At 52.9% G+C, this 23,882-nt stretch overlaps 14 protein-coding genes across 14 annotated transcripts; 9 read left to right on the forward strand and 5 right to left on the reverse strand.

Moving 5' to 3' along the window:
• Positions 1 to 155: 155 nt before the first annotated feature.
• On the forward strand, positions 156 to 2,177 carry MRET_1298 (heat shock 70kDa protein 5; the record flags this gene model as incomplete). The annotated part of the gene is made up of 1 exon (XM_027627925.1): positions 156 to 2,177. The coding sequence occupies one exon, from the start codon at positions 156 to 158 to the stop codon at positions 2,175 to 2,177; it is 2,022 nt and encodes a 673-aa protein (XP_027483605.1).
• A 107-nt stretch (positions 2,178 to 2,284) lies between these two features.
• MRET_1299 (peroxin-10) lies at positions 2,285 to 3,544 on the reverse strand (the record flags this gene model as incomplete). Its single annotated transcript, XM_027627926.1, has 1 exon — positions 2,285 to 3,544. One exon carries the CDS (start codon positions 3,542 to 3,544, stop codon positions 2,285 to 2,287), a length of 1,260 nt encoding a protein of 419 aa, XP_027483604.1.
• A 521-nt stretch (positions 3,545 to 4,065) lies between these two features.
• MRET_1300 (cysteine-rich secretory protein) lies at positions 4,066 to 4,848 on the forward strand (the record flags this gene model as incomplete). Its single annotated transcript, XM_027627927.1, has 1 exon — positions 4,066 to 4,848. One exon carries the CDS (start codon positions 4,066 to 4,068, stop codon positions 4,846 to 4,848), a length of 783 nt encoding a protein of 260 aa, XP_027484041.1.
• Positions 4,849 to 5,225: 377 nt separating this feature from the next.
• Positions 5,226 to 6,299, forward strand: MRET_1301 (sphinganine C4-monooxygenase; the record flags this gene model as incomplete). The annotated part of the gene is made up of 1 exon (XM_027627928.1): positions 5,226 to 6,299. The coding sequence occupies one exon, from the start codon at positions 5,226 to 5,228 to the stop codon at positions 6,297 to 6,299; it is 1,074 nt and encodes a 357-aa protein (XP_027484040.1).
• A 26-nt stretch (positions 6,300 to 6,325) lies between these two features.
• Positions 6,326 to 9,097, reverse strand: MRET_1302 (osomolarity two-component system, response regulator SSK1; the record flags this gene model as incomplete). Its single annotated transcript, XM_027627929.1, has 1 exon — positions 6,326 to 9,097. The coding sequence occupies one exon, from the start codon at positions 9,095 to 9,097 to the stop codon at positions 6,326 to 6,328; it is 2,772 nt and encodes a 923-aa protein (XP_027484043.1).
• A 113-nt stretch (positions 9,098 to 9,210) lies between these two features.
• MRET_1303 (nuclear control of ATPase protein 2) lies at positions 9,211 to 10,788 on the forward strand (the record flags this gene model as incomplete). The annotated part of the gene is made up of 1 exon (XM_027627930.1): positions 9,211 to 10,788. The coding sequence occupies one exon, from the start codon at positions 9,211 to 9,213 to the stop codon at positions 10,786 to 10,788; it is 1,578 nt and encodes a 525-aa protein (XP_027484042.1).
• A 3-nt stretch (positions 10,789 to 10,791) lies between these two features.
• On the reverse strand, positions 10,792 to 12,375 carry MRET_1304 (glycylpeptide N-tetradecanoyltransferase; the record flags this gene model as incomplete). Its single annotated transcript, XM_027627931.1, has 1 exon — positions 10,792 to 12,375. One exon carries the CDS (start codon positions 12,373 to 12,375, stop codon positions 10,792 to 10,794), a length of 1,584 nt encoding a protein of 527 aa, XP_027483370.1.
• Positions 12,376 to 12,502: 127 nt separating this feature from the next.
• On the forward strand, positions 12,503 to 13,447 carry MRET_1305 (pre-mRNA-splicing factor RBM22/SLT11; the record flags this gene model as incomplete). The annotated part of the gene is made up of 1 exon (XM_027627932.1): positions 12,503 to 13,447. The coding sequence occupies one exon, from the start codon at positions 12,503 to 12,505 to the stop codon at positions 13,445 to 13,447; it is 945 nt and encodes a 314-aa protein (XP_027483369.1).
• Positions 13,448 to 13,457: 10 nt separating this feature from the next.
• Positions 13,458 to 14,255, reverse strand: MRET_1306 (LYR motif containing 7; the record flags this gene model as incomplete). The annotated part of the gene is made up of 1 exon (XM_027627933.1): positions 13,458 to 14,255. One exon carries the CDS (start codon positions 14,253 to 14,255, stop codon positions 13,458 to 13,460), a length of 798 nt encoding a protein of 265 aa, XP_027483371.1.
• A 206-nt stretch (positions 14,256 to 14,461) lies between these two features.
• MRET_1307 (E3 ubiquitin-protein ligase NEDD4) lies at positions 14,462 to 17,079 on the forward strand (the record flags this gene model as incomplete). Its single annotated transcript, XM_027627934.1, has 3 exons — positions 14,462 to 14,490; positions 14,528 to 14,576; positions 14,620 to 17,079. The coding sequence occupies 3 exons, from the start codon at positions 14,462 to 14,464 to the stop codon at positions 17,077 to 17,079; spliced, it is 2,538 nt and encodes an 845-aa protein (XP_027484044.1).
• Positions 17,080 to 17,150: 71 nt separating this feature from the next.
• MRET_1308 (uncharacterized protein) lies at positions 17,151 to 18,374 on the reverse strand (the record flags this gene model as incomplete). The annotated part of the gene is made up of 1 exon (XM_027627935.1): positions 17,151 to 18,374. The coding sequence occupies one exon, from the start codon at positions 18,372 to 18,374 to the stop codon at positions 17,151 to 17,153; it is 1,224 nt and encodes a 407-aa protein (XP_027483373.1).
• A 199-nt stretch (positions 18,375 to 18,573) lies between these two features.
• MRET_1309 (histone deacetylase) lies at positions 18,574 to 19,926 on the forward strand (the record flags this gene model as incomplete). The annotated part of the gene is made up of 1 exon (XM_027627936.1): positions 18,574 to 19,926. The coding sequence occupies one exon, from the start codon at positions 18,574 to 18,576 to the stop codon at positions 19,924 to 19,926; it is 1,353 nt and encodes a 450-aa protein (XP_027483372.1).
• Positions 19,927 to 20,336: 410 nt separating this feature from the next.
• On the forward strand, positions 20,337 to 21,818 carry MRET_1310 (chitin deacetylase; the record flags this gene model as incomplete). The annotated part of the gene is made up of 1 exon (XM_027627937.1): positions 20,337 to 21,818. One exon carries the CDS (start codon positions 20,337 to 20,339, stop codon positions 21,816 to 21,818), a length of 1,482 nt encoding a protein of 493 aa, XP_027483426.1.
• A 162-nt stretch (positions 21,819 to 21,980) lies between these two features.
• MRET_1311 (LETM1 and EF-hand domain protein 1, mitochondrial) lies at positions 21,981 to 23,870 on the forward strand (the record flags this gene model as incomplete). The annotated part of the gene is made up of 1 exon (XM_027627938.1): positions 21,981 to 23,870. The coding sequence occupies one exon, from the start codon at positions 21,981 to 21,983 to the stop codon at positions 23,868 to 23,870; it is 1,890 nt and encodes a 629-aa protein (XP_027483427.1).
• Between the last annotated feature and the right edge of the window lie 12 nt (positions 23,871 to 23,882).

Consider the following 23,882-nt stretch of genomic DNA (forward strand, 5'->3'; position numbering starts at 1 on the left):
GCAAGACCGAGCGTTCCACGTGGACAGACGAGGAACACGGTGGAAGATGAGAGAGCTTACGTGGAATCTGCCAGGCTGGCGGGGCGCGGGGCTATTAATGTGCCGCGGGGCCTCCTAAAGCGAATCTTCGAACTCCCTTCACTGATCCAAGCAAGATGTTGGCTCAGGCAAGGCAGTCGTTCATGAGCGTTCTGTTTGCTCTTGTTTCGCTCCTGTCCCTCTCGCTGCTGCTGTCGTCCACCCCGTACGCGGGATCGGCTGTGGCTGCGCAGGACAAGCGTGGTGAATACGGCACGGTAATCGGTATTGACTTGGGTACCACGTACTCGTGTGTCGGTGTACAGCGTCAGGGCCGTGTCGAAATCATTGCCAACGACCAGGGTAACCGTATTACACCCTCTTACGTGGCCTTCTCCAAGGATGACGAGCGTCTCATTGGTGACGCTGCCAAGAACCAGGCCGCCCAGAACCCCGAGAACACGATCTTTGACGCGAAGCGTCTCATTGGTCGCAAGTGGGGTGAGGCTGATGTTAAGAAGGACATCAAGCACTTCCCCTTCAAGCTCGTTGAGAAGAAGGGTAAGCCTGCCATCCAAGTGACGGTGCACGGTAAGCCGAAGGTGTTTACGCCTGAGGAAATCAGCGCTATGGTGCTTCAGAAGATGAAGGAGACCGCTGAGGCATATCTCGGCCACAAGGTGACACACGCCGTCGTCACGGTCCCTGCGTACTTTAACGATGCTCAGCGTACTGCCACTAAGGACGCTGGTACGATTGCTGGTCTCGAGGTGCTCCGCATTGTGAACGAGCCCACCGCTGCCGCTATCGCGTACGGTCTGGACAAGAAGGAGGGCGAGTCACAGATTATCGTGTACGATTTGGGCGGTGGTACGTTTGATGTCTCGCTGCTCTCGATCGACGCTGGCGTGTTTGAGGTGCTTGCCACTGCCGGTGACACTCATCTGGGTGGTGAGGACTTTGACAACCGTGTGTCGGAGTACCTGCTCAAGCAGTTTAAGAAGAAGGAAGACCTCGATGCCTCGAAGAACAAGCGCAGTGTCGGTAAGCTCAAGCGTGAGGTGGAGCGTGCTAAGCGTACGCTGTCCAGCCAGATGAGCACGCGTATTGAGATTGAGAGCTTCTTTGATGGCAAGGACTTCTCGGAGACGCTCACGCGTGCCAAGTTCGAGGAACTGAACATGGACCTTTTCCGTCGTACGCTCAAGCCCGTCGAGCAGGTGCTTAAGGACGCTGGCGTTAAAAAGGACGAGATTGACGATGTTGTGCTGGTTGGTGGCTCTACTCGTATCCCCAAGGTGCAGCAGATGCTCAAGGAGTTCTTCAACGGCAAGGAACCTTCTAAGGGTATCAACCCGGATGAGGCCGTCGCATGGGGCGCTGCCGTCCAGGGTGGTGTGCTCTCAGGTGACGAATCGCTCGGTGGTGTGGTGCTGATCGATGTTAACCCTCTTACGCTCGGTATCGAGACCACGGGTGGTGTGATGACGAAGCTGATCCCACGTAACACGGTGGTGCCTACCAAAAAGAGCCAGATCTTCAGTACGGCCGCTGACAACCAGAACACTGTGTTGATCCAGGTGTTCGAGGGTGAGCGTTCGATGACGAAAGACAACAACTTGCTCGGCAAGTTTGAACTCAACAACATTCCTCCGGCTCCGCGTGGCGTGCCGCAGATCGAAGTGACGTTCGAAGTGGATGCCAACGGTATCATGAAAGTCATGGCCGCCGACAAGGGTACGGGCCGCAGCGAATCGATTACGATCACAAATGACAAGGGTCGTCTTTCGAAGGAGGAGATCGACCGCATGGTGGCAGAGGCCGAGGAGTTCGCCGAGCAGGATGAAGCGATCCGCAAGCGTGTTGAGGCCGTGAACAACTACCAGAATTTCATCTCGATGCTCCGTACTCAGGTCACCGACAAAGAGGGCTTGGGCGGTAAGCTGGATTCCAATGACAAGGCTACGATCCAGCAGCACATCAAGGATGCCGAAAAGTGGATGGAGGAGAATGGCCAGGCTGCCGAGGCTCAGGACATTGAGGAGCATCTTCAGGAGCTTCAGGCTGCCATTTCTCCCATCACTGCTAAGGTGTACAGTGCTGGTGGCGCTGGCGGCGCTGGCTCAGATGAGCCTCTTAACTACCACGACGAGCTCTAATAGTAGAATTGATAGCCTCGATTCTGTGGCTCTGTAGGTATGTATGATTGACATGTGAAATGTGGAGATCGGATGGAACGTAAATTGGGCCGATTTAATCATCTGGTCTACACATTATAGATGGGCAATAAACGCGACACTTGCACTGCTTGACGGCACAGAGGGCAGTCAGCCTTTTCCCTTAACCATTCTTCTATACAAGACCAGCAAAAGACATGACCACATTCTGTGACAGCACTGCTCCCATTTTCGGGCTCACGACGGTCCATGCACAACGTACACCGTAGCACCTCATGCGCGATTGCTTCCATCTGCACAGTCTTCGTTCGAACAGCTGTCTGAGCCAAATCAAAAGCCTGCTTTTCTGATTCTGTCCGGATAGGACTAAGACCCAAACTCTCTGGTGAAGCGGACACGTCCGGATCTGCGTACACAAGCGGCACATTAGTCGCACTAGACGAGGAATCTTTGCGATGCGAGTCACTGTGTGGCGATACAATAGCACCGTCAATCTTGAGTGACACTGGATTTACCCTTTCAGATTTTGCCGAGGCTGTAGCCGCGTTGGTATCATCAGACGATGCTAACGCTGGAAAGTTGATGCGGCGAATTGTAAGTCCCAGCTTAATCAGTAGCTGGAATGCCAGCAGCATGCCGAGTATTTCATAGGAAAGAGGCTGGGACGAGGGACGCCGAGTGCTGGCATAGACGTAATCTGACTTAACAAGTCGATGTGCTAGGGTATAATACGGGCCGCTCAAGTAAAACATTGCAAGCTGTGCCGAGGACACATATGCGAACATACCGTTTGTGCCCGTAAGTGCATGTGAGCCAGGAAGCTTATGGGCAAGCCAATGCACGACATGCTCAATATTATTCCACAGCCTGGTGAGAAGAGATGGCTCGTGAACGAGAATTTCCATAGATTGTGCTTCACGCAGACGCTTGCGTGTAATGTGCATATCCATTCTTAAGATATACATACGCGTAATACTATACATCCGCACGGCGAAGAACGGTGCCATAATGTACAGCACAAGGAATAGTATGCGTCGTTTAGCGCTTACAATGCCACCCTTGCGTCGATCCCGCATTATGGCATTCACATACTCTTCTCCCAGTGACTGTGATCCACCCAAGGTACACAAGCACAAATAAGCCATACTCGCACCGAGAGCTAGCAAGTTGTCAAGCTTGTGAGTCAATCGTGCACCAAGAAACTCCACGGCCACATCCCTGACCTGTTCGCGAAAAAGTTCACCATAGTAAGCATCTTTCTGATGCAACCGGACTATTTCAGCCTGCGCTGAGTTTGGAATTGTTAGTCGACTAGGTGTGCCCGCATGCGGCCCACTATGCTCTTGCATTAAGAGCCACTGTCTTGGCCGGCCTAGATGGAACGGAATGATGGGGATGTCCGTGCGACCGCACATGTCACGTGCACACCACCTGAACAGGCTGAGTTGTCTCCTTGTAGGATTGATGCCTGCGGGTCACGTCTTCATCGTATGATGCCACGACACATGCATGATCACGCGGCACTGATATGGAGAAGTTACACAGCCAACCATCTAAACCATATTATTGGACGATACTGAGTGCTTTTATGTGTTACTTTCTCAATTAGATAAGTTTGCAGCTAATGATGGAGGTTTGTCGCGCATGGTTGGCTAGAATGGATGAGCTATTATACTACTATCCTGCGGGTGCCACGTAGCATCAATACAGCGAAATTGTTGGTTTAAATTTTAGCATAGAGTTCCACTCAAGCGTGTTGTGGCACGCACGGGCGGAAATATCCGACCGCAGCACGGCTGGCCCGAGGCCCGTGTGCCAATTCAAATACTGGACGGGCCGCGCATTCACACTTCACCTTCCCCTCTACGCAATGTACGCTAAAACTCTCTCTGCTATTGCTGTTATCTCGGCCGCTGCTGTTGCTGCCCAGGATCCTCCTAAGGTGAACACGCCCGCCTTTGTGGCACAGTGCAAGCCCGTTAAGCTCACGTGGCAGGGTGGTGAGGCTCCTTACCACCTGTACGTTACGGCCCCTGGCAATATCAAGGAGGTGAAGGCCGACCTTGGTGACCAGAAGGGTACGTCGATGACCTGGAAGGTCACGGTTCCTGAGGGTGAGAAGTTCACGCTTAACCTCTGTGACAAGTCGGGTCAGTGCCAACAATCGGGTCAGGCCGGCCCTGTCGGTAGCGGTGACGACTCCTGCTTGAAGGGCGGTGACGACAAGGGCTCGAAGTCCGGTGGCTCTGGTGGTGCCGCTGCTGGTGGCGGCGGTAACTCGAAGTCGGATGACGACTCGGGCAAGTCTAAGTCGGACGACTCGAACAAGTCGAAGTCGGCTGGTGGCAGCTCGAAGTCGTCTGACTCCAAGTCGTCGTCGTCGAGCAGCTCCTCGAAGTCGTCTGGATCGCCTTCGTCTTCGTCGTCTGGCGGTAACAAGTCGTCGTCGGGCTCGAGCAGCCAGCCCTCTAGCAGCTCCTCGGGTGCCGCCGGTGGCGATGGCAAGGACTCGGAGAAGAACGGTGATGACAAGAACTCGGACTCGAAGGACGGCGAGGACGACAAGGGTGGCAATGATGGTGCTGCTACCTTCAGCGGTGTGCCTGCCGTGGTCGCCGGTGTTGTTGGCATTGCCATTGCCGCCTTGATCTAAGTCTACGGTGACCCAGTGCTATCGTAGTATTTAGTGTATAAGCCCTACGCTTGTTTATTGTTCTGATTTGTGACATCCCCTTTTGTTAATCGTAGTAGTAAATTTTGCGTGGAAACTTGATTGCGCATGACAGGGGAGTATCCAATGTGTCTGTATCTGAGATTCTGAGCGGTTTGAAAGTAGCATGTCAGCGTCTTTTTGGTCATGCAGGATGCGCATAAGGTGTTCGAACTGTGTGGGTCGTGAGGCTCGCGGGAAGCGTGTTGGTGGCAAAGGCAGTGACTGTGCGGGTCATGTGGAGTTCACACCACGTGCGTGCTCCAGTGGCAATTCGACCAAGTGGTACGATATAGACTAACGCCACTTGAAATATCACGATGAAAGACTCGGTGGCCGCATCCGAGGTGCATGCGCTAGTTCGACAAACATTGCCTTTTTTCTACAGTAATGCACCAAGATACTTTACCGCTATTTCTGACCATGATTTGGCTCTTTTGATGCCTGTCCTTGTGTACTGGTCTGCATCACTTTTCTTTCATGCTCTAGATGTGCTACGGCCTGCATGGTCTGAAAAATTTCGGCTACACGAGCCCGAAGAACTGAAGCGACGCAACCGTGTGAGCATGACTCGCGTGATTTTGATGGTCATGTTACAGCATGCGATCCAAACGGCCCTGGGCATCGCCATTATGGAAGATACGCCTGCAACGCCGACGGAACGTCTAGATGCGGATCCTTACAAAGATATCCCAGTAATTTTGAACTGGATGCGCTCCCTTCATTTGCCTGTGTATGATGGATTCCTCGTGCGGGCAGCCATTGCGTTGTATTGGTGGGGCATTCCTTGGTTCCAGTTTTGGTTTGCGTGCTTTGTTCTCGATGCTTGGCAATACATGCTGCATCGCACGATGCATGAAGTGCGCTTTCTTTACCGCATGTTGCACTCGCACCATCACAGGCTGTATGTTCCTTACGCCTTCGGTGCGCTATACAACCACCCTCTCGAGGGTATGTTGCTAGACACGCCAGGCGCCGAGCTGGCTCGTGTGCTTAGTTGTATGACTTTACGTCAAACGATTGTCTTCTTTACCCTTTCTACTTTCAAGACGGTCTGTGATCATTGCGGATATGCATTCCCATGGTACTATAACCCCATCCACGCCTTGTTCCCGAACAATGCTGCCTACCATGATGTGCATCACCAGACCCAGGGTTTGCGTTTCAACTATTCGCAGCCATTTTTTGTACACTTTGACACTATTCTCGGCACACGCGTCGACCCGGCTGATTTCCATGCGATGCTTGTAAAGAAGGGCATCAAGAAAGCGGACGACGAAAAGGCCCCACTCCCATCGCCGAGTACGTCGCCATATACGACTGCCACGGTGTGGTCTAGTGTTCTGTTTGCTGGCATCCTAGTTGTGCCTGTTGTAGCCTACTCCCTCATGTAGATTGTAGATCAGGGTATCACGTCTGTCTATGGCGAGGCATGCTGTGGTGGTGGCAGCGAGAACTTGCCATCGTTATCATCATCAGAATCTTCCGTCGAAGAAGGCAAACGCTTCGGTAAATGAAGATGTCTCGCCACGGAATACGCCTTCATGTCCGCCTGCGTCCAGAGGCTCTTGGGAGCATACCGCGCAGTCTGTTGCTCGCAATCTGTCGTACTCGGACCCGGGGTCAGGCCTGCATGCAGCAAATATTGCATACTTCCCCACTCCAAAATCTTGCGCTGCAGCCAAGGCAGATTGACAGGCTTGTTCAAAAAGTCGTTGCAGCCCGCCGCTAATGCCTCCACTCGATCCTTGGTGTGGACCGAAGCGGTCAGGGCCACGATAATGACCGAATGTCGCGCAAGTTGCATGGGCGCATCACCACCTTCGTCCGTATTTTCTGCCTGCTGATCCAAGTTTTCCAGCCGGCGGATCTCCTTGGTCGCTGCGATGCCGTCCATCACTGGCAACTGAATGTCCATGAGAATGAGATGAAAATGACCACGCCGCCATTTTTCCACCGCCTCTCGTCCGTCGCGAGCCAAATCATACTGGATCTTTTTCCGCATCATGAAAGTCGACAATATGCGCTGGTTTACCATGTTATCTTCGACCACGAGCACATTGACGGGCGGCAGAAATTCTTCGCGTAGAGCCATCTTGCGCTTCTGAATTCGGGACACTGAATGTGGGGATAGCAAGGGTGTATACGCTGGTGATGAAACAGCGCCTAAGGCAGATGGAGATGACGAGACCTCGTTACTCGCACGCCGCGCCTCACCACGCTTGCCGATGACTACACCTTCCTGCGGCTGAGCTGAAGTGCGGACTGAGCGGCTCGGTAAATGCGCAAAAGGTGTCGGTCGTGACGGCTGGGTCTTTGGATCAAAGTTCCGAGGTGGCAGCTGAATCGAAGTGGGTGCATTTGGGCGTGACATGCTGTCGCGCTGACTGAACGAGAGGGTCGTGGGCAGCTGTGGTACATGCACTGCTGACGCGCTTCCTTTGACACTGGGCAAATGTGATTGTGCTGCACGCAACATCGATGCTGTCGGATAAGATGGCGTGGGCGGCGCTGGGGTAGAGGTCGATCTGCCTGTCTTATCACTCCGACGTGTCTGAATATGTGGGCGGCGTGCATCACTGGCAGGATTGATGCTTCCTGCTTTGCTATTCTGCGATGCAGAGCTTTCTCGGGGCTGGAAGTAGAGACCCGCGGGTCGACCATCTGCACCGTGCACCAGACGACCGCCGGCAATATTGGCCTGAGAAGCAAGGCGCGAGACAGCCTGGGTAAAGTAGTCGGACGACGGTGCGAGTGCATCGATCTTTTGAGGGCCGACAGAATGTACATGGGGCGATGCCTGCGCCAGAGGCGGGGTTCGAGTGTCAAGGGTCGGCATGATCGATGCACCTCCTTGCACAGACGGGCTGGTTGGGCTCATCAAAGCGACTGACGGCAATGAAACCTGTTGCCGAGTCGACACCGTGGCCAGGTGACTTGCCATAGCCTCGAGCGTGAGCGCATGAATGTCCGAGTGAGATTCGGTGGCAAGCAAATGTTCGCTCACCTCTTTTTGCTTGTCGCCCTTACACACAATGTGATAAAACGCAAGAGCCAGGCGTCCGCGACTGACGGGTTCGGTGATGGGGACAGTCGAGCGGGGCAGAGGCTCTGCCAGAGTCGATGCGATACGCGGCAGAGTCGAAATAAAAATGCAGGGTATCCGGGCTTTGGTAATCGTGTGTACTTCTTGGGTGTCATGACACACAATGGCCAGGTCAGGACGCTCATGCATGTCCACGAGCGTGCATTCCCAATCTTCGAGGTATTCGCGCAGCTGGCGGCATAGAGCCATGTCGGGGAAAGGCATATATACACGGTGCCGCTGTAGCATAGGCAAGACGGATATCATCGTGATGCCAGGTGCAATCATAGGTGCATCGCGGTCGCTGGACGCTTCGCTCGTCAGTAGGTCGGCGCCTAGAGGCCGCCCCAGTGTGATACTGAGGCGCGTTGGATGCTTAGCGTCTGAAAATGATGCCAATTTCTCGTTCTGCTCCATGTCGGTTCGGGACAGGGGCATTTGGGACAGTTCAAAGCCAAAATCGTCCAGAACCGCTTGGAGATCGACATAGGGACCTAGCCATGGTGGCCACGTTGCCTCATCCACGGGCATGCTTGCGTCAAAGTACGCATTCACACTGATTTGATTGGCTTGCGTCCCGAGCTGAGGCTCGACCATGACGCGCGAGTCCTGGGCCGTGTTGTGTACGAGACACGAGAACGTGTGGATCAGCAGCGAGAGCGCAGCGATAGGGTATGACGAGCTGGGGTACCACGGCACATCTTCATCGTAGTCAGCATTGTCTACAAAGCGGGGCGCATGCGTTCCATAGGATCGTGTCGTCATGAGAAGGAAGGTCGACGCCGAGGACATGAACAGCTCGACACGATTCGCAGAGGCCTGCGCTGCAATGGCATCCAACGTGGCCTGCATCAAGTCAGAGATGTGGGCGGACAACGAAACAGACGCGAGCACGGAAGGCGCCGTGGAGCTCGTCATGCCCACCGTCGTTCGTGCTTGTAAGAACTGCATCGCATAAGACATGTAGACACTCGCCAACATGATGGGCGCACTCACATGCACCGTCACCTGCGTATGCTTCTGCTTATACATCGTCTGCAGAGTCGCATCCAGGCAGTACTGCAGCGTCTGCGCCACCCTATGATACGGGTTCTGCGCACTTGTCATACTGCCTGTGCAGCGCCGCAAAAATTAAGACGTGTACGCCCCCACTCCTTGGCCCAACGTGTGGTAGGGTCCCGTCCGATTGCACGTGGAGGCGACGCGCGTCGGTCTCCACCATGTCGATGGCCGTCCATGCGTCCATCGGCGACGCACTGTATGCGCTGCCGGAGCCGTCTGGTCGCACGTCAAGTGTGAGTACGCTGCTGCGGCTGCGTACATGTGCGGCGCTAGGCACAGCGCTCGCGCGCACGCGGCATGAACCTGGTGCCACAGACGCGGACATGGCGCGGGTCGTGTACGCCGTCTATTTTCACGTCACGAATACACTCATGTCGGACGCGCGCGCGTTGCAGGAGGCAGAATCCTACTGGCGTCGAATTCAGAAGGAACCTTTGCGTGCAGGACTTCTGTGGCTTCAGACACTGCCTGCGCGAATCACCACAAGACCACCACACACCCATGGATGGGGCCTGCGTGGCCTGCGTGCAGATGCTGAGGCCAAGTGCTCACGGCTTCGCCGAGCTCGGGCCGCCACAGTTCGTGCGCTTGGGATGCTAGTGATGGCATGGTACGCTTCGGAAACGCAGCCTGTATCGGAACGCACATCGTATCTGTGCCGTGTCGGCTGCGACGCCATGTCGTATGACGAGCATGTCGATGCCAAGGCGTCGTTAGATGTAGCTGCGGCGGCACTCCTTGATACAGTGGCGATGCATGAATCTGGTGTATCTCGCGTCCTCCAGGCCTGCGGCGTGCCAGGCCTTTGGACCCATGCATGGCCTCTGGTCATCGTGTACCCTCTGATATCATGGGCCGCTGCCACGCTCGTGTATCGACATGGCGCGGATATCTTTGCGCAGATCACAACTGCATGGGATGCCGTGCAAGGTCTCGTCGTGGGATGGATCTATGTACCGGCCATGCGCTTGCTCGATACACTACGCGCCGGTCGAAAAGAGCGGGCGTTGCTTGTTCGCCGCGATAGTCTTGTGGCCGACGAACAAAGTCTGGAGCGCATGGTCGAGGCACTGGGCCGTGACACCCTGCATATGAATGCATCTCAACTCGCGGCTTTGGCGGAGCGCACGCGCACCGGTGACTTGACGCAGGTATGGCAGGTGTACGAGTCAGCTATGCGTGCGCCCCTTCGCGGCTTCTTATCGGGCTCGCTCCTACGCACGCTTCTGATTCAGGTCCAAAAAGCCAAGGTCGACTTGGAGGTGGCACTGAGCGGCATTGACTGGCTCCTCAAGTCGCAAGAGTTGCTGCTTGGCGCCGTGGGATTAGCCCCGGCGTTGGCACTTGTCTACCTCTTGTATGCTGGCCTACGTCGCAGTGTTCGGTGGGTGTCTGGTCGCAAGCTGTCACTCCACGCGTCGGGCATCGTTCAAGCTCGCTTCGAAGCATGGCAAGCCCTGCGTCATGCTGATAAATTGTGTGCAGACGACGCAGACGACGCATCCAAGCTGGGATACCTGCTACTAGATGCCAGCACACTCCGTACGGCGCTCCATATCCTCATTCGGCACGCGTGTATGGGCCATCATACTATGCGAACGCGCCTCCTGGACGAGGTAGAAGCTGACATATCGGCCCTCGAATGTGGCCACCTGTCTCGCGATGGCTGGTCGGGCCGGGCCCATCTGTTGACGCGCATGTGGCATTCATGGGGCCAGCTGATCCGAGTGCCTTAGCCTTTATACCATCACTATGCCATTCCCTGAGCCATACGTCGTTGGCGGGAGGGGTCGAGCCACCGCCGCCGATTCGTCCACGGCCGCTGGGTCCAGACCCTCTTCGTCTTTACGAGTACCCATACCACCAGCAATCGGCGCCACGCGCCAGTTAAATAGATAAAAGCGCAAGAACCCATCACCTGGACCAAACTTGAGCTCCTGCGTAAACAGCGCATTGTCCATCCCTGTTAGGCAGTTGACCACATCAAAGCCTTGGTCGCGAGCGAGAATGAGCATGTCGTCCATCAGCGCACACAGCCGTGCCTTGAGTCGCTTTTTGCAGTCGAGTGACTCAGTGTACCAAGGCTGGACGTGCGCCTCGTCTGCTGCCTCCCTCGCTGTGAGATGACTCTGGTCGCTGCACTGCCACGCGGGCTTCTCTCTTCGTGCGATATCGTACGGCGACGCCTCGTCGCTTGTGGACGGCGTCGCTTCGTTGTCAAAGGCAGCATCGCTCGCATAGTAGAACAGATACGCCGCTGCTAAAGTGTCATGCTTCTCGTTACCCAAGACCGATGATGGGAGATTGTAGAAGGAGAAAAAGTCGGTGATACTTCCATTGGGCGCCTCAACCACGTACGCCCAGATCACCGGCTGTGCAGCTGGCGTCGTCGGTGCTGCACGCACAAACATGTGGCGCACCTCGGCATCGGAGAAGCGAGGAGCCATATCGAAGCGAGCCATATACCGCCGTAGCAGCCGACCAACAGCCGGCACATCCGACGCTTGCATCTCTCGCAGACCCGGCACACTCGTTGTGCTCGGCAAAGCAAAGCGGGCCTCGTGCTCCTCCATAGTCATTCCTCTCGGGACGGAGCTAAAGCCGATCTCGACAAGCTTGCGGGCCCGCAGCGTGCGGTGGTAGTACCGAGCACACGAAATCGGCGTCGGCAACACTTGACCGGCCGTGTAAATCGCTTGGAAAATGCCGCTTTGATTGCAACGGCGCGTGATTTCCTTGATCAGCACCGGCGCCATGCGCTTGGTACGAAGCCGCTTGTGCACGCACAAAAAGTTGATCTCTGTGACGTGAAAGGCTGTGTCACGTACGCGCAATTCCTGAGGAATACCAGCGATGAATGCCACGAGTTTTTGGGATGACTTGACGCGCACGCCAACATGCCATGCCTTGTTGTAGTTGGGATGATGCAAGACCCACCGCAAAAAGTCAGGTGTATACTTGAACCGCATGGTCGCCTCACCGTCCTCAACATAGTGGTGTGTCAGCAGATCATACACCTCCTTGAGCTCTTCGTCTCGATCCATATTCACAGTGACGAATTCAAAATCACTCGGCAGCGCATAAGGCTCCGAGCGTACGCTTTCAGGTGGCTTGTTCGGCTCGATGGCACCCATCGGCAGCTCAGACTTGTCGCCCGGCTGCTTCACTGGCTGCGTCTTCCAAAACTTGTGCTCGTGAGGCGCCGGAGGGGCATCCTCTGCTCCCGACTGCAGCATCGACAAAAGACGCGCAAGATTTTTTATGCTGGGACTCGCATCTGCATTTTGCCCAGACGATGAGTCTGGTGCCTTGTCTCCTGCCATCGCTACTGGGACAGGCAGCTGAACCACCGCTGCTCCACGTCGTGCGTGGACAGCACGTGACGTGGTGAAGGAAGTGGGGGCATGATTTTCGGCTGTGTCAGCGCATCGAGATCACCAACGTTGCGGCATGTCGTACGGCTTTCTAAACAAGCAGGGAGCCGCCAGTGCCGGCTCGTCGTCAGCAGACACACCTATTGTATGTGAAACGTGTCTTGGTCCCAATCCGTACGTGCGAATGTCCAAACACCATCTAGGGAAAGAATGCAAAGTGTGTGGCAGGCCATGCACCGTCTTTCGGTGGAATCCCGGTAGTGGTATGCGTTTCAAGACCACAGAAATTTGCACCACATGTGCCAAGATTCGTCATGTGTGCCAATCATGCATTCTCGATCTGGACTACCATTTGCCGACGCAGGTGCGCGATGCTGCCCTTGGGACGTCGGTCAAGATACCCATGTCTGACATCAACCGCCAGTATTTTGTAAATCGTATGGATGCATTGCTGGACGGTGCATCACCTGAAGCTACAAAAGAGCTTGTGGGACCATCGCGGGCAGGTCATGAGGTCCTGAAGAAGCTCGCACGTCCCGAACCTGATTACCAGCAATTGCGACCGGTCGTGTGCTCTTTTTATGCGCGTGGTAACTGTGCTCGGGGCCAAGCATGTCCCTATAAGCACGAGAATGCCTCGTCCCTGACACCTGCTCCACCATCTGTGCCTCATCACGCGCCAGGGCACGTCGATATGCCTGTCCTGAAAAAGGCTGCTGGTGCCAAGGCTTTGACAGCGCCTCCGGATGAGCGCATTCGCACCCTTTTTTTCGCAGGCTTGCCACATAATATAAACCAGGATGAACTACATACTCTGCTGACTACAACTATGCCCGCCCTCAACAAGCAAAAGGCACTCGCAAGCATCCAACTCGTCACATCGTCACACTGTGCTTTTGTTCACTTCAACACGCGACGGGATGCGGAAAATATGGCGACGCTACTCGCCAACAAAGTCATTCTGCAGGATCATCCCATTCGGGTAGCTTGGGGCCGGCGGCCTCCGCCGTCAGATACATAGCTCGTATGCGCTACTTTTTCCCTTTCCCTTTCCCTTTCCTGGTCTGGATCGCAGCGCCGGGGCGTGCCTCGCGACCACCACTCATCCAGCTGAGATCGCTCTCGTCGAATGTCACGGACGGCTTCTGTGCCTCTCCTGCGCCAGCGTCTGCAAAACGACGACGGAACCATCCGAGACGGCCCATATCGTCGTCCACATCGCCTTCGCCTCGTCCACCGGACATGGGATTCCAGAGCGGATGGTTCGTGAAATCACGCGTAGTGCGTGTTATATGACGAGGCGACGTGGTGGTCATGCGCACCGCAGAACCATCCGACAAGATGACAATACCTGGGAACCGCGGCACTGGACGCGGAATAGAACCCGAGTCATCTCCGGCTGCGGCAAGCACTCGCCTTCCTGTAGAGAATGCCCGTACAGATGTACCGCGTTTGCCTTTGGTGCGCTCAATCTCAGAGAGTGTCGGTGCTGGTCGAGTATGCTTGATGGTATCATTCGAACCGAGCTCTGTGTGCTCTGTGAATCGCAGTTTGTAGGTAGAGCCAGACTCTGGCTCCGAGACCCCTTGAACCACATTGTGCTTCAGTAAGTAATTGACTTGCTCGCCCATATCTAGGTTTTCGTCGATCTTGGCGGCATCACGCTCGTTCTTCGCAGCGAGGAACCGGTTTCGTGTCTCTTGATGTGCAGCTAGGAGTGCGCGCTGGTCACCTTGGAACAGTTCGCGCGTCGTTCTAATCAAAGAACGATACAATGCTGCAGCACGCTGGCGCTGTGCGCTCGTGAAAGCGGGCGCCGTCGTCGTCATTGCTACCTCCCAGCGCCTGTAAAACGTTGGTTGCTAATGATCCCTGTCGGTTGTCATGTCGAACACACACACGTGACATGCCTCACGTGCAACCACGTGCCCATGCCCATTCACCCGTGATGCGGACAGCGAGGAGCCGGTCAGTTTGCACCTCGCACGTCGACTCCCAGCTCAGTGGGCCGTACGTTACCGCGTGGTACACTAGCATGGTGAGCCCTTCTGCTCCAGGAAGACTGTATGTATAAGTCTGTTATCTTGCTGACGCGTCGAAGTACGCGCAAGGTGCGCATTACTGTGGTGGCGGCCGATGGCCTGACCAAGGTATGTCGATATAGTCGCTCGTGTGGGTGTGCTAACCATACAGCGGGATGTATTTCGCTTGCCCGATCCGTTCGCTATTGTAACAGTAGATGGTGAGCAAACCCACACCACTTCTGTCATCAAGAAAACACTGAACCCTTACTGGAATGACTCTTTCGATGTATCGGTCAATGATGCTTCTGTTGTTGCAGTCCAGATCTTCGACCAGAAAAAATTTAAGAAACGCGACCAGGGATTTCTCGGTGTTATCAATGTCCGTGTGGCCGATGTGATTGATCTCGAACTCGGAGGCAAGGCACTGCTCACGCGGGACCTGAAAAAGTCCAACGACAACCTCCCAATTCATGGCAAACTTATTATTGATCTCAACACCAATGTCTCGACCCCTCTACCCGCCAATGCATCCGCCACAACTTCTCACGTTACATCTGCTGGCCTGGCGCCTGTCACATCCACTACTTCCAGCTCCAATGCCTCCCACGCTGCCGCTGCTGCCTCACCGGTTCCGTCTACCTTACCTGGTGCCTCTGGAACGACACCCGCCGCAGTATCTTCGCCTGCTTTGCCTGCTCGTACAGGGCATCCCGAGGCAGCGGTGCGTCCGTCCGGCCTGTCGTCGGTCGGCTCGTCGTCAACCAACATTGAACCAGCTGTCCCTATTGTTGTGCCGTCTGATAGCCAGACATCTGCCACAAGCACGCCTCACCCCGCGCCCAATGTGACTCTGTCCAGCAACACACAAGCCTCAACACAAAGCCGAGCGGCAGAGCCGCGGAACCCCGACTCGGACCCATTGCCTCCTGGTTGGGAACGCCGTACCGATCATCTCGGACGTATGTACTACGTCGATCATAACACCCGCTCGACGACGTGGACACGACCTTCAAATGATCCTAGTGTGCAGCGCCAGAATGCCGAGCTGGACCGCACGCGTCTGAACAACATGGCCGTGGCTGACGACTTTTTAGGTGTCGAGGGCCAAAACCAAGGACAAAGCAATTCGTCTAACAGGACAACGCCTGTCGGTGCCGCTTCGAACTCCACTTCGTCTGGTGCAGGTCCCTTACCCAGTGGATGGGAACAGCGCACAACGGCCGAAGGACGCCCTTACTTTGTGGATCATAACACACGTACAACGACATGGGTTGATCCACGCCGTCAGCAAATCCTGCGTATTATGGGTCCTAATGGAAACAACTTGAGCTTGCAGCCTCAGAGCGTAAGTCAGCTGGGTCCTTTGCCGAGCGGTTGGGAGATGCGCCTCACTTCAACGGCTCGTGTGTACTTTGTGGATCACAACACGAAAACCACAACATGGGACGATCCACGTCTTCCTAGCTCACTCGACCAAAATGTGCCTCAGTATAAGCGTGACTTTCGTCGTAAGCTCATTTACTTTCGATCGCAGCCGGCACTGCGTCCTATCCCCGGCCAGTGCCACGTCAAGGTGCGCCGAACTCATATTTTCGAGGACTCGTATGCTGAAATTATGCGCCAGCAGCCGAATGACCTTAAAAAGCGCCTCATGATCAAGTTTGAAGGCGAAGATGCTTTGGATTATGGCGGTGTATCTCGTGAATTCTTTTTCTTACTATCGCACGAAATGTTCAATCCATTTTACTGCCTCTTCGAGTACAGTGCACATGATAACTACACGTTGCAGATCAACCCACATTCTGGCATCAATCCAGAGCACTTGAACTACTTCAAGTTTATTGGTCGGGTGCTAGGTCTCGCCATTTTCCATCGCCGCTTCCTCGACGCACACTTCATCGTTTCGTTCTATAAGATGATTCTGAAGAAGAAGATCACATTGGCTGATATGGAAAGTGTGGATGCTGATTATCACCGCTCGTTGCAGTGGATGCTTGACAATTCCATCGAGGGTGTGATGGAAGAGACATTTAGCACTCTCGAGGACAAGTTCGGTGAGATGGTGACTGTTGAGCTCAAGCCTGGTGGTGAACACATCGACGTCACCAACGAGAATAAGCACGAGTATGTTGACTGTATGGTCGAATGGCGCATCATAAAGCGAGTGGAGGAGCAGTTCCGTGCTTTTATCAGTGGCTTTTCAGAGCTGATTCCTCTGGATCTTATTAACGTATTTGATGAGCGCGAATTGGAGCTTCTGATGGGCGGCATGTCTGAGATTGATGTCGATGACTGGAAACGTTTTACCGACTATCGTGGTTTCACCGAACAGGACGATGTGGTCCAGTGGTTCTGGCAATGTGTGCAACAGTGGCCTGCTGAGCAGCGCTCACGGCTGCTTCAGTTTGCCACGGGCACATCCCGCATCCCTGTTAATGGCTTCAAAGATTTACAGGGATCAGATGGTCCGCGTCGCTTCACCATCGAAAAGTCAGGTGAGGTCAATCAACTACCAAAGTCACACACATGCTTTAACCGCATTGATCTCCCGCCCTATCCATCGAAAGAAGTCTTGGAAAACAAGCTTGTCTTAGCTATCGAAGAAGGTATGCGCTTCGGCAATGAGTAAAATAGTTTTTTTTTGGAGCGATTCTGTAAGATGTTTATGACTCTTTCCTAAGTAAAGCAAGCCGTTTCTATTTACATGTCATCATAATTCGTTATTATTTGCTTCCGTTGCAAGAAGTGAGGTGGGGAAATGACACCATTGAACATGAAAGTACCATAGGCTAAGATAGCAAAGCCAAGAACCTGGACAGTCCCCGACACAGGATAGAGTACCTCCCACCCCAGAGCTACACTTACCACACAAATGCCCAGGGTACGAAAAGTATCAATCGTGCTGCGTGTTGTCGCACTTAGGTATTTGGTCACCGTCATTCCAAATACATTAAACAACGCAATGCTTATGGCACACCCGAACGCACTGATTCGGACGTTTTTTATGCCCATTGTTTGATGCCAAGCCTCTCGCATATCAAAGATACCACTGCGGCCTTGCGGCGTAGATCCGATAAAAAAATGCAATAGCCACATGAGAATAAGCACCTGGAAAATGCCAAAGATGCCTTCCAAACCAACGATCAGTAATGGCTCAACGAGATAGTCCTCCATCATCTTTTCTTCCCACACAAATTGCAGAGCTGAAAAAATCTGTGCCCCAAATACCACCATCAGCCCCAGGAGCGTTTTGATGGCAGAATTCGGAGTTGTAGACATGGCCGAGGTTATGATTTGTGAGGCATTGACAGAGACAAGTAAACTGCTCAGTCCCACAGTGACAATCCCCAGCATTACGAGCACCAAACTGAGCCATTGATACAGAGGCAAATAGCGTCGTAAAAATAAACCACTTAACAATCCCACCCATAAAACGAGTGCGCCGCGCGTCATCTGGAATATACTTACGGGCATGATCAACAGAGCGAGATTCATGAGAGTTGAGCTTATAATGTCAAAAGTCGCTGGAAGGAAAAACTTGAAACTGCGCTTATACCATGGATAAGAAGGGATTGTAGGGTGTTGTGCCGTTTCCATGCTACCATAAACTCTCACTTGCCAATGGGAAAGGAGTGACTGACATTCTTCAGACACTTTTGCGTCCTGATACGCTTGTGTGATCGATCGGACGACATATACAAGGAGACAAAAGGATTCACCAATAAACATTTGAAGCGTCTGCCATACTGGCTGTGAATAAAATACAGGTGCCTCAGTACTCTCAGCATCACAGTTCTTAACACATTGCATATCCTGCCATTTAACTACAATGGAGTTGAAAATACCAGTTATAAACATTCCTGTCACGAAGAAACAAATGTAGACATCCATACTTATTAAATTGATTCTTAGTTGAGACGCCATGGCAGATAATGGCGCCCAAGATCCATGTAAGGATTCAGTCACGACCCAACTAAACGCGAATGCTCCTCAACAGGTCTTTTCTTGGCCTCCAGGCTTTCACCATCGCTCACGTGATACGATGCAATCAGTCGTCCGTTCTTGACGTCCTCAAACAACGTTCGCCCCTTGCTGGCCGAGGCGTGGTTGAGGGCATCGTCTTATGGTCGTGTTGGAATACGATGCTTCAGCCTATTCAAAGGCACGCGTACTTCCCACTTTTTCTGATGCGCCTTTTTTTTATGATCGCACCAGGTACAAAGCAGATGGTGCACCTGACTTGAATGCAGGTGCCTTGCTTGCTGATGCCAAAACTGTCCATTCTCATTTTAACCCTCGTGTATCGTATTATTTTACTGAAGGTGTTTCTGATTATCATTATGGAGAACACCACCCCATGAAGCCGGCTCGACTTGCCCTCACTAATCGTCTCGTTCATGGTTATGGTCTACACAAGTATATGGATGTGTACTCACCGCGTTGGGCGTCTCGAGAAGAATTGGAAAGATTCCATGACAGTGACTATGTGGACTTTCTGAGCAAGACCACACCAACAACCCCTCTTTCTTCTGCCTTTACGCGCTTTAATTTCGCTGATGATTGTCCAGTGTTCGACGGCATGTATGATTTTTGCCGGGCCTATGCTGGTGCCTCTCTAGCTGCTGCTAGAAGGCTTCGAGCAGGTGCAACAGATATTGCTATCAATTGGACTGGCGGTCTTCATCACGCGAAAAAGTTCGAGGCGAGTGGATTCTGCTACATCAATGACATTGTATTGGCGATTCTGGAACTACTACAAACTTTTCCGCGCGTATTGTATATTGATATTGATATTCATCATGGAGACGGTGTTCAAGAGGCTTTTTATACATCAAATCGTGTTATGACGGTATCTTTTCACAAATATGGCAACGACTTTTTTCCATGTACGGGCGATATAAGTGAGACTGGTGTGGGCTTAGGCAAGCACTTTTGTTTAAATGTGCCACTTCAAGACGGTATTGATGACAGCTCATATGTATATCTATTTAAAAGTGTCATCGAACCGTGTATTTATACTTTTCAACCAGGCGCCATTGTGCTGCAATGCGGTGCTGACTCGCTTGGGTTGGATCGGCTGGGCTGCTTCAATCTGAGTATTACCGCTCACGGCGAGTGCGTTGCATTCACGAAAGCATTTGGATTACCACTATTGGTAGTGGGAGGCGGCGGCTACACTATCCGAAACGTCGCTCGCTGTTGGACGTATGAAACGTCCATTCTTACTGGCACACAAATTCCAGATGATCTGCCTCATACCCCCTACGACGCCTTCTTCGCACCAACGCACAGACTCCATGAGCCACTAAATACCCGCGTTGAAAATCAGAATACACGTGCGAGCCTCGAACGTACTCGTGTGCAGATTTTAGAACATTTGCGATATCTACATGGTGCTCCAAGTGTTCAGATGCAGGAGCTGCCTCCGGACCTTGCAGGAGGATGGGTGGATGAGCCTCAAGAGGCTTTGGCTTGATCACGCTGACACGACCCGCGACTTGCCTCGACGCGTGCTCTCATTTCACGGTCATGCTGGCAGATATCGCAGGCCATCGGTCGTGTGCGTCGGAGTTGCGCGAATGGCGTCCCTGTTCATGGACGAATAATATCCGTAAATTTACTTTTCATTATGTATAGTCCCTGTAGGTGTTGACCGACATTCCAATGCTACGCGCATCTATTTAAAAATCTACAAATAATGTGCAGCCTCCGATCAAGGGCGCATTTCACAGGCTCAATATTGAACGTGTGCACATGCGTGGGCCTCAAAGCGATGGCATGACCCACCTTGCATAGTCGCGCGTAAAATTTGGCGCAAGTGGGCCTAAGACGCCAGGATGACTATATAATGCAGCGCTGCACGCTCTTAGTGTGCCTTGACCCTCAATGAAGTTCGCTGGCTTGTTGGCGGCTTTGCTCCTCGTGAGCGGTGCGTCTGCACAGATGCAGAAGGCTCCTGGTCGCCACGCCATTTTTGCGCGCGCCAACGCGCCTCAAAATGCTGAGGATATGGCCAAAGTATACGACCCGGAAAAGGCTTGCAAGCCATACTCACCTCAGGAAATCACGCAGCTGTTGAAAGGCAAGCGATTCCCCAAGCCCAACAAAATTGCCACTATTGTTGACGGTGATGATGAGGCGCGTAAGCTTTGGGAGGAAATTCAGCAGTCAAATGTGATCCCCAAAGATATCAAGGTGAAGCCAAGCGTCGACAAGTCTCACGATGAGGTAGACGGAAATACAGACAAGTACAATGATGACAAGGACCCCGACTGCTGGTGGACAGCCTCGGAATGCAAAAAGCCCAAACACCAAAACATTCCCGAGGATATTTACGAGTGCCCTGAGCCAAACACTTGGGGTTTGACTTTTGATGATGGTCCTAATTGCACGCACAATGCCTTCTACGACTTCTTGAAGGAAAAGAAGCTCAAAGCCACGCTCTTTTACATTGGGTCTTACGTCATGAATCTTCCGTACCAGGCCCAGCGTGGTCTTGCTGATGGCCACGACATTTGTGGACATACTTGGTCGCATCACGCCATGTCCACTCTCACGGACGAGCAAGTATTTGCTGAGTTGTACTATACTGGTCGTATTCTCAAGGCTGTGCTGAATGTCTCAACTACTTGCTGGCGTCCCCCCTTCGGTGATGTCGATGATCGCGTTCGTGCCATTGCGAATGCTCTTGGCTACCGCACGATTATCTGGAAGCAGGACACGAATGATTGGGAACTCTCTGATACGAGCAAAAAGGGCAAGGTGCAGAAGGACTATAAGAAAATTATTAGCAAGGCTGGTAAGGAGAGCCCTATTGTTTTGGCGCATGAATTGTACAACTCTACTATGGGCACGTTTATGGAAAATTATGATGAACTCTCTAAGGCTTATAAGAATGTTGTTCCCGTCACCGCATGCCAGAATGTCACCTCGCCGTACCTGGAGGGCGACATTCTGTACCCGACATTTGATGAACTTACGTCCGGCAAAGCTCAGTACAAGGGTCTTCCGTCGCTCAAGGACATGAAAATTAATACTGACGTCCAGTACAAGCCTGTGCCTTTCTCGCAAAAGAAGGTAGGCTTTGCACCGGGCGCTAAGCAACCTGAAAGCAAGGGCAAGGGTGACACTGAGGAAGGCGATAATAACAGAAGCAGCGAGAGCAGTAAAGATCATAAAGGAGGCGAAGATGACAACGAAGACGAATCGTCTACTTCACAGAAAGACGGTGTGTCACAGGATAAACAAAACAGCGACAACAACGACAAGGGAGACGGCTCTGGTGCTCTGTCTCTTTCTGGTGCATCCATGCTCCATGTCTACTTTGCCACTCTTTTTGCACTCTTGACAGTTATGGTCTCCTTTTGATGTATACTACATAGACAGCTGAATATACTTGGCCACATTCGTTTCATTCTGACGCCACAGCAGTGACTTCGTGACCCCGGCGGCCTGTGCACACACACGTGACTTCCTTCGGCTTACGTTCGCTTGCCCCTCGTACCTCGACACGTTACCAACGCCCCGGATATGTCGGCCTTGCTGATGCGCACGGTGGTAGTGAACGCTGAGCGTCAAAGTGCCAAGGCATGGTATGTTGGTGGCGCATGGATAGTGCCACATATTCAGGCGCGGAGTATGCGTGCTCGTTTAAACGCGCAAATGCCCGTGCCTGTGCGTGTGATGTCGACGTCACTTGTTCGTCTGTCACCCAATGACAACAAGGATGTGTCCAAGTCAGATGGCCCTAAACAGCCGATGCATATTCGTGCCTGGAACAAACTAAAAGAAGAAGTCTTGCACTACTGGCACGGCACTAAGCTACTTGGGAAAGAGGTTTCCATTTCCACGCGTCTTCTTCGTCGCATGGTGATGGGCTATACACTCACGCGTCGTGAGCACCGCCAGCTACGACGCACGATGGGAGATATGTTGCGCCTTATTCCATTTATTCCATTTATCCTTATTCCTGCTGCTGAACTACTCTTGCCGCTCGCCCTGCGTTTCTTTCCCAACATGCTGCCCAGCACGTTTGAAAGCAAGTTCGCGTTGGAAGAGAAGCGTCGAAGGCTCTTAAAGCTTCGAATCGAGATGGCAAAATTCTTGCAAGAATCGATTAAGGCTGGTGGACTACAATTGAGTGAATCGGTGAAGGACTCAGATGTGTTTAAAGAGTTCTACCACAAAGTACGCATCGGTATGCATCCGACACGCGACGACGTGATCAAGGTGGCAAAGCTCTTTGACGATGAGCTGACATTGGATAACTTGTCTCGCCCACAACTTGTATCTATTTGCCGGTACATGCAAATGACCGCCTTTGGAACTGACAATTATCTCCGCTTCCAGATCCGTCACTCTCTGAATCGCATCCGTCAGGACGACATGGTAATTAGCAATGAAGGCACGGACTCCATGTCTTATCAGGAGCTACTAGTTGCGTGTCAGAGCCGTGGCGTGTGGACGCACAATCGGACGAGGGAGCAGCTGAAAGAAGGCCTGGACGTGTGGATCAATTTACATATACGTGAAAAAATCAGTGGCACTCTGCTGATTCTGAGCCGTGCGTTTTACTTTGTTGGTGAGCCTGAGGATGCCAATGCCACGTACAATGACATGCAGATCCGTGGTTTGGAACTGACCATGAGCTCACTGCCAGACAAGCTCCTGAACGAGGCCGAATTGCACTTCAGCAAGGAGGCTGCTACCAACAAGCAGCGTCTGGAAGTGCTGCAAGAACAAGAAGAACTCATTGAAGATGAGGCTGAGCAGGAAGAGGAAGTCCAAGCGGCACGCAATGCTGAAAAGTCGCGCAAGGATGCTGAAACGAAGGAAGCATCCAAAATTGTGCCCAATGCAGGCAACGTGACCAATGATGATGCTCGCATGACGGAGGAGCAGCTCTCTGAGCTTGGTGAGGCACTTGCTATTCTTAGTGCCAAGTCATCCGTGCTACACGAGCGCCGCGAGTTGTCCGAGTTGATGAAGGAGCTTCCGCCTGAAGAGAAGGATGAGGCGCCTGAATCTGATGGCTCGTCATCACCCAAGGCAAAAAGTCTCTACCGTCGTATCCGTTCCATGCTGAAACGTATTGACACGCAGCTCGAGGACTTTGACAAGGACGTTGGTGGACGTATGAACCTCATCGAGGCCAGTTCAACGGGAAAGATTAGTGTCGATGATCTGGAACAAGCGCTGCGTCTGATCAAGCATCGTCCTGACGAAGAAGTGATGCACAAATTGGTTGACAAGCTTGATGTAGATCACGACGGACTCGTGCCCCTCAACGATGTGTTGGAGCTGGCCGGCAAGGACAGTGCGCTTGCCTATGGCGGCCAGATTGATGATATCGAGAAGGAAAGTGCCAAGTTGCGCTCGAAGAAGCCACGCAAGAGTGATATCGTCGAAGAAAGTAAGTAACATGCTATCTAG

This window comes from Malassezia restricta, chromosome II (assembly GCF_003290485.1).
Source record: "Malassezia restricta chromosome II, complete sequence".
In the NCBI taxonomy this organism is placed as follows: domain Eukaryota; kingdom Fungi; phylum Basidiomycota; class Malasseziomycetes; order Malasseziales; family Malasseziaceae; genus Malassezia; species Malassezia restricta.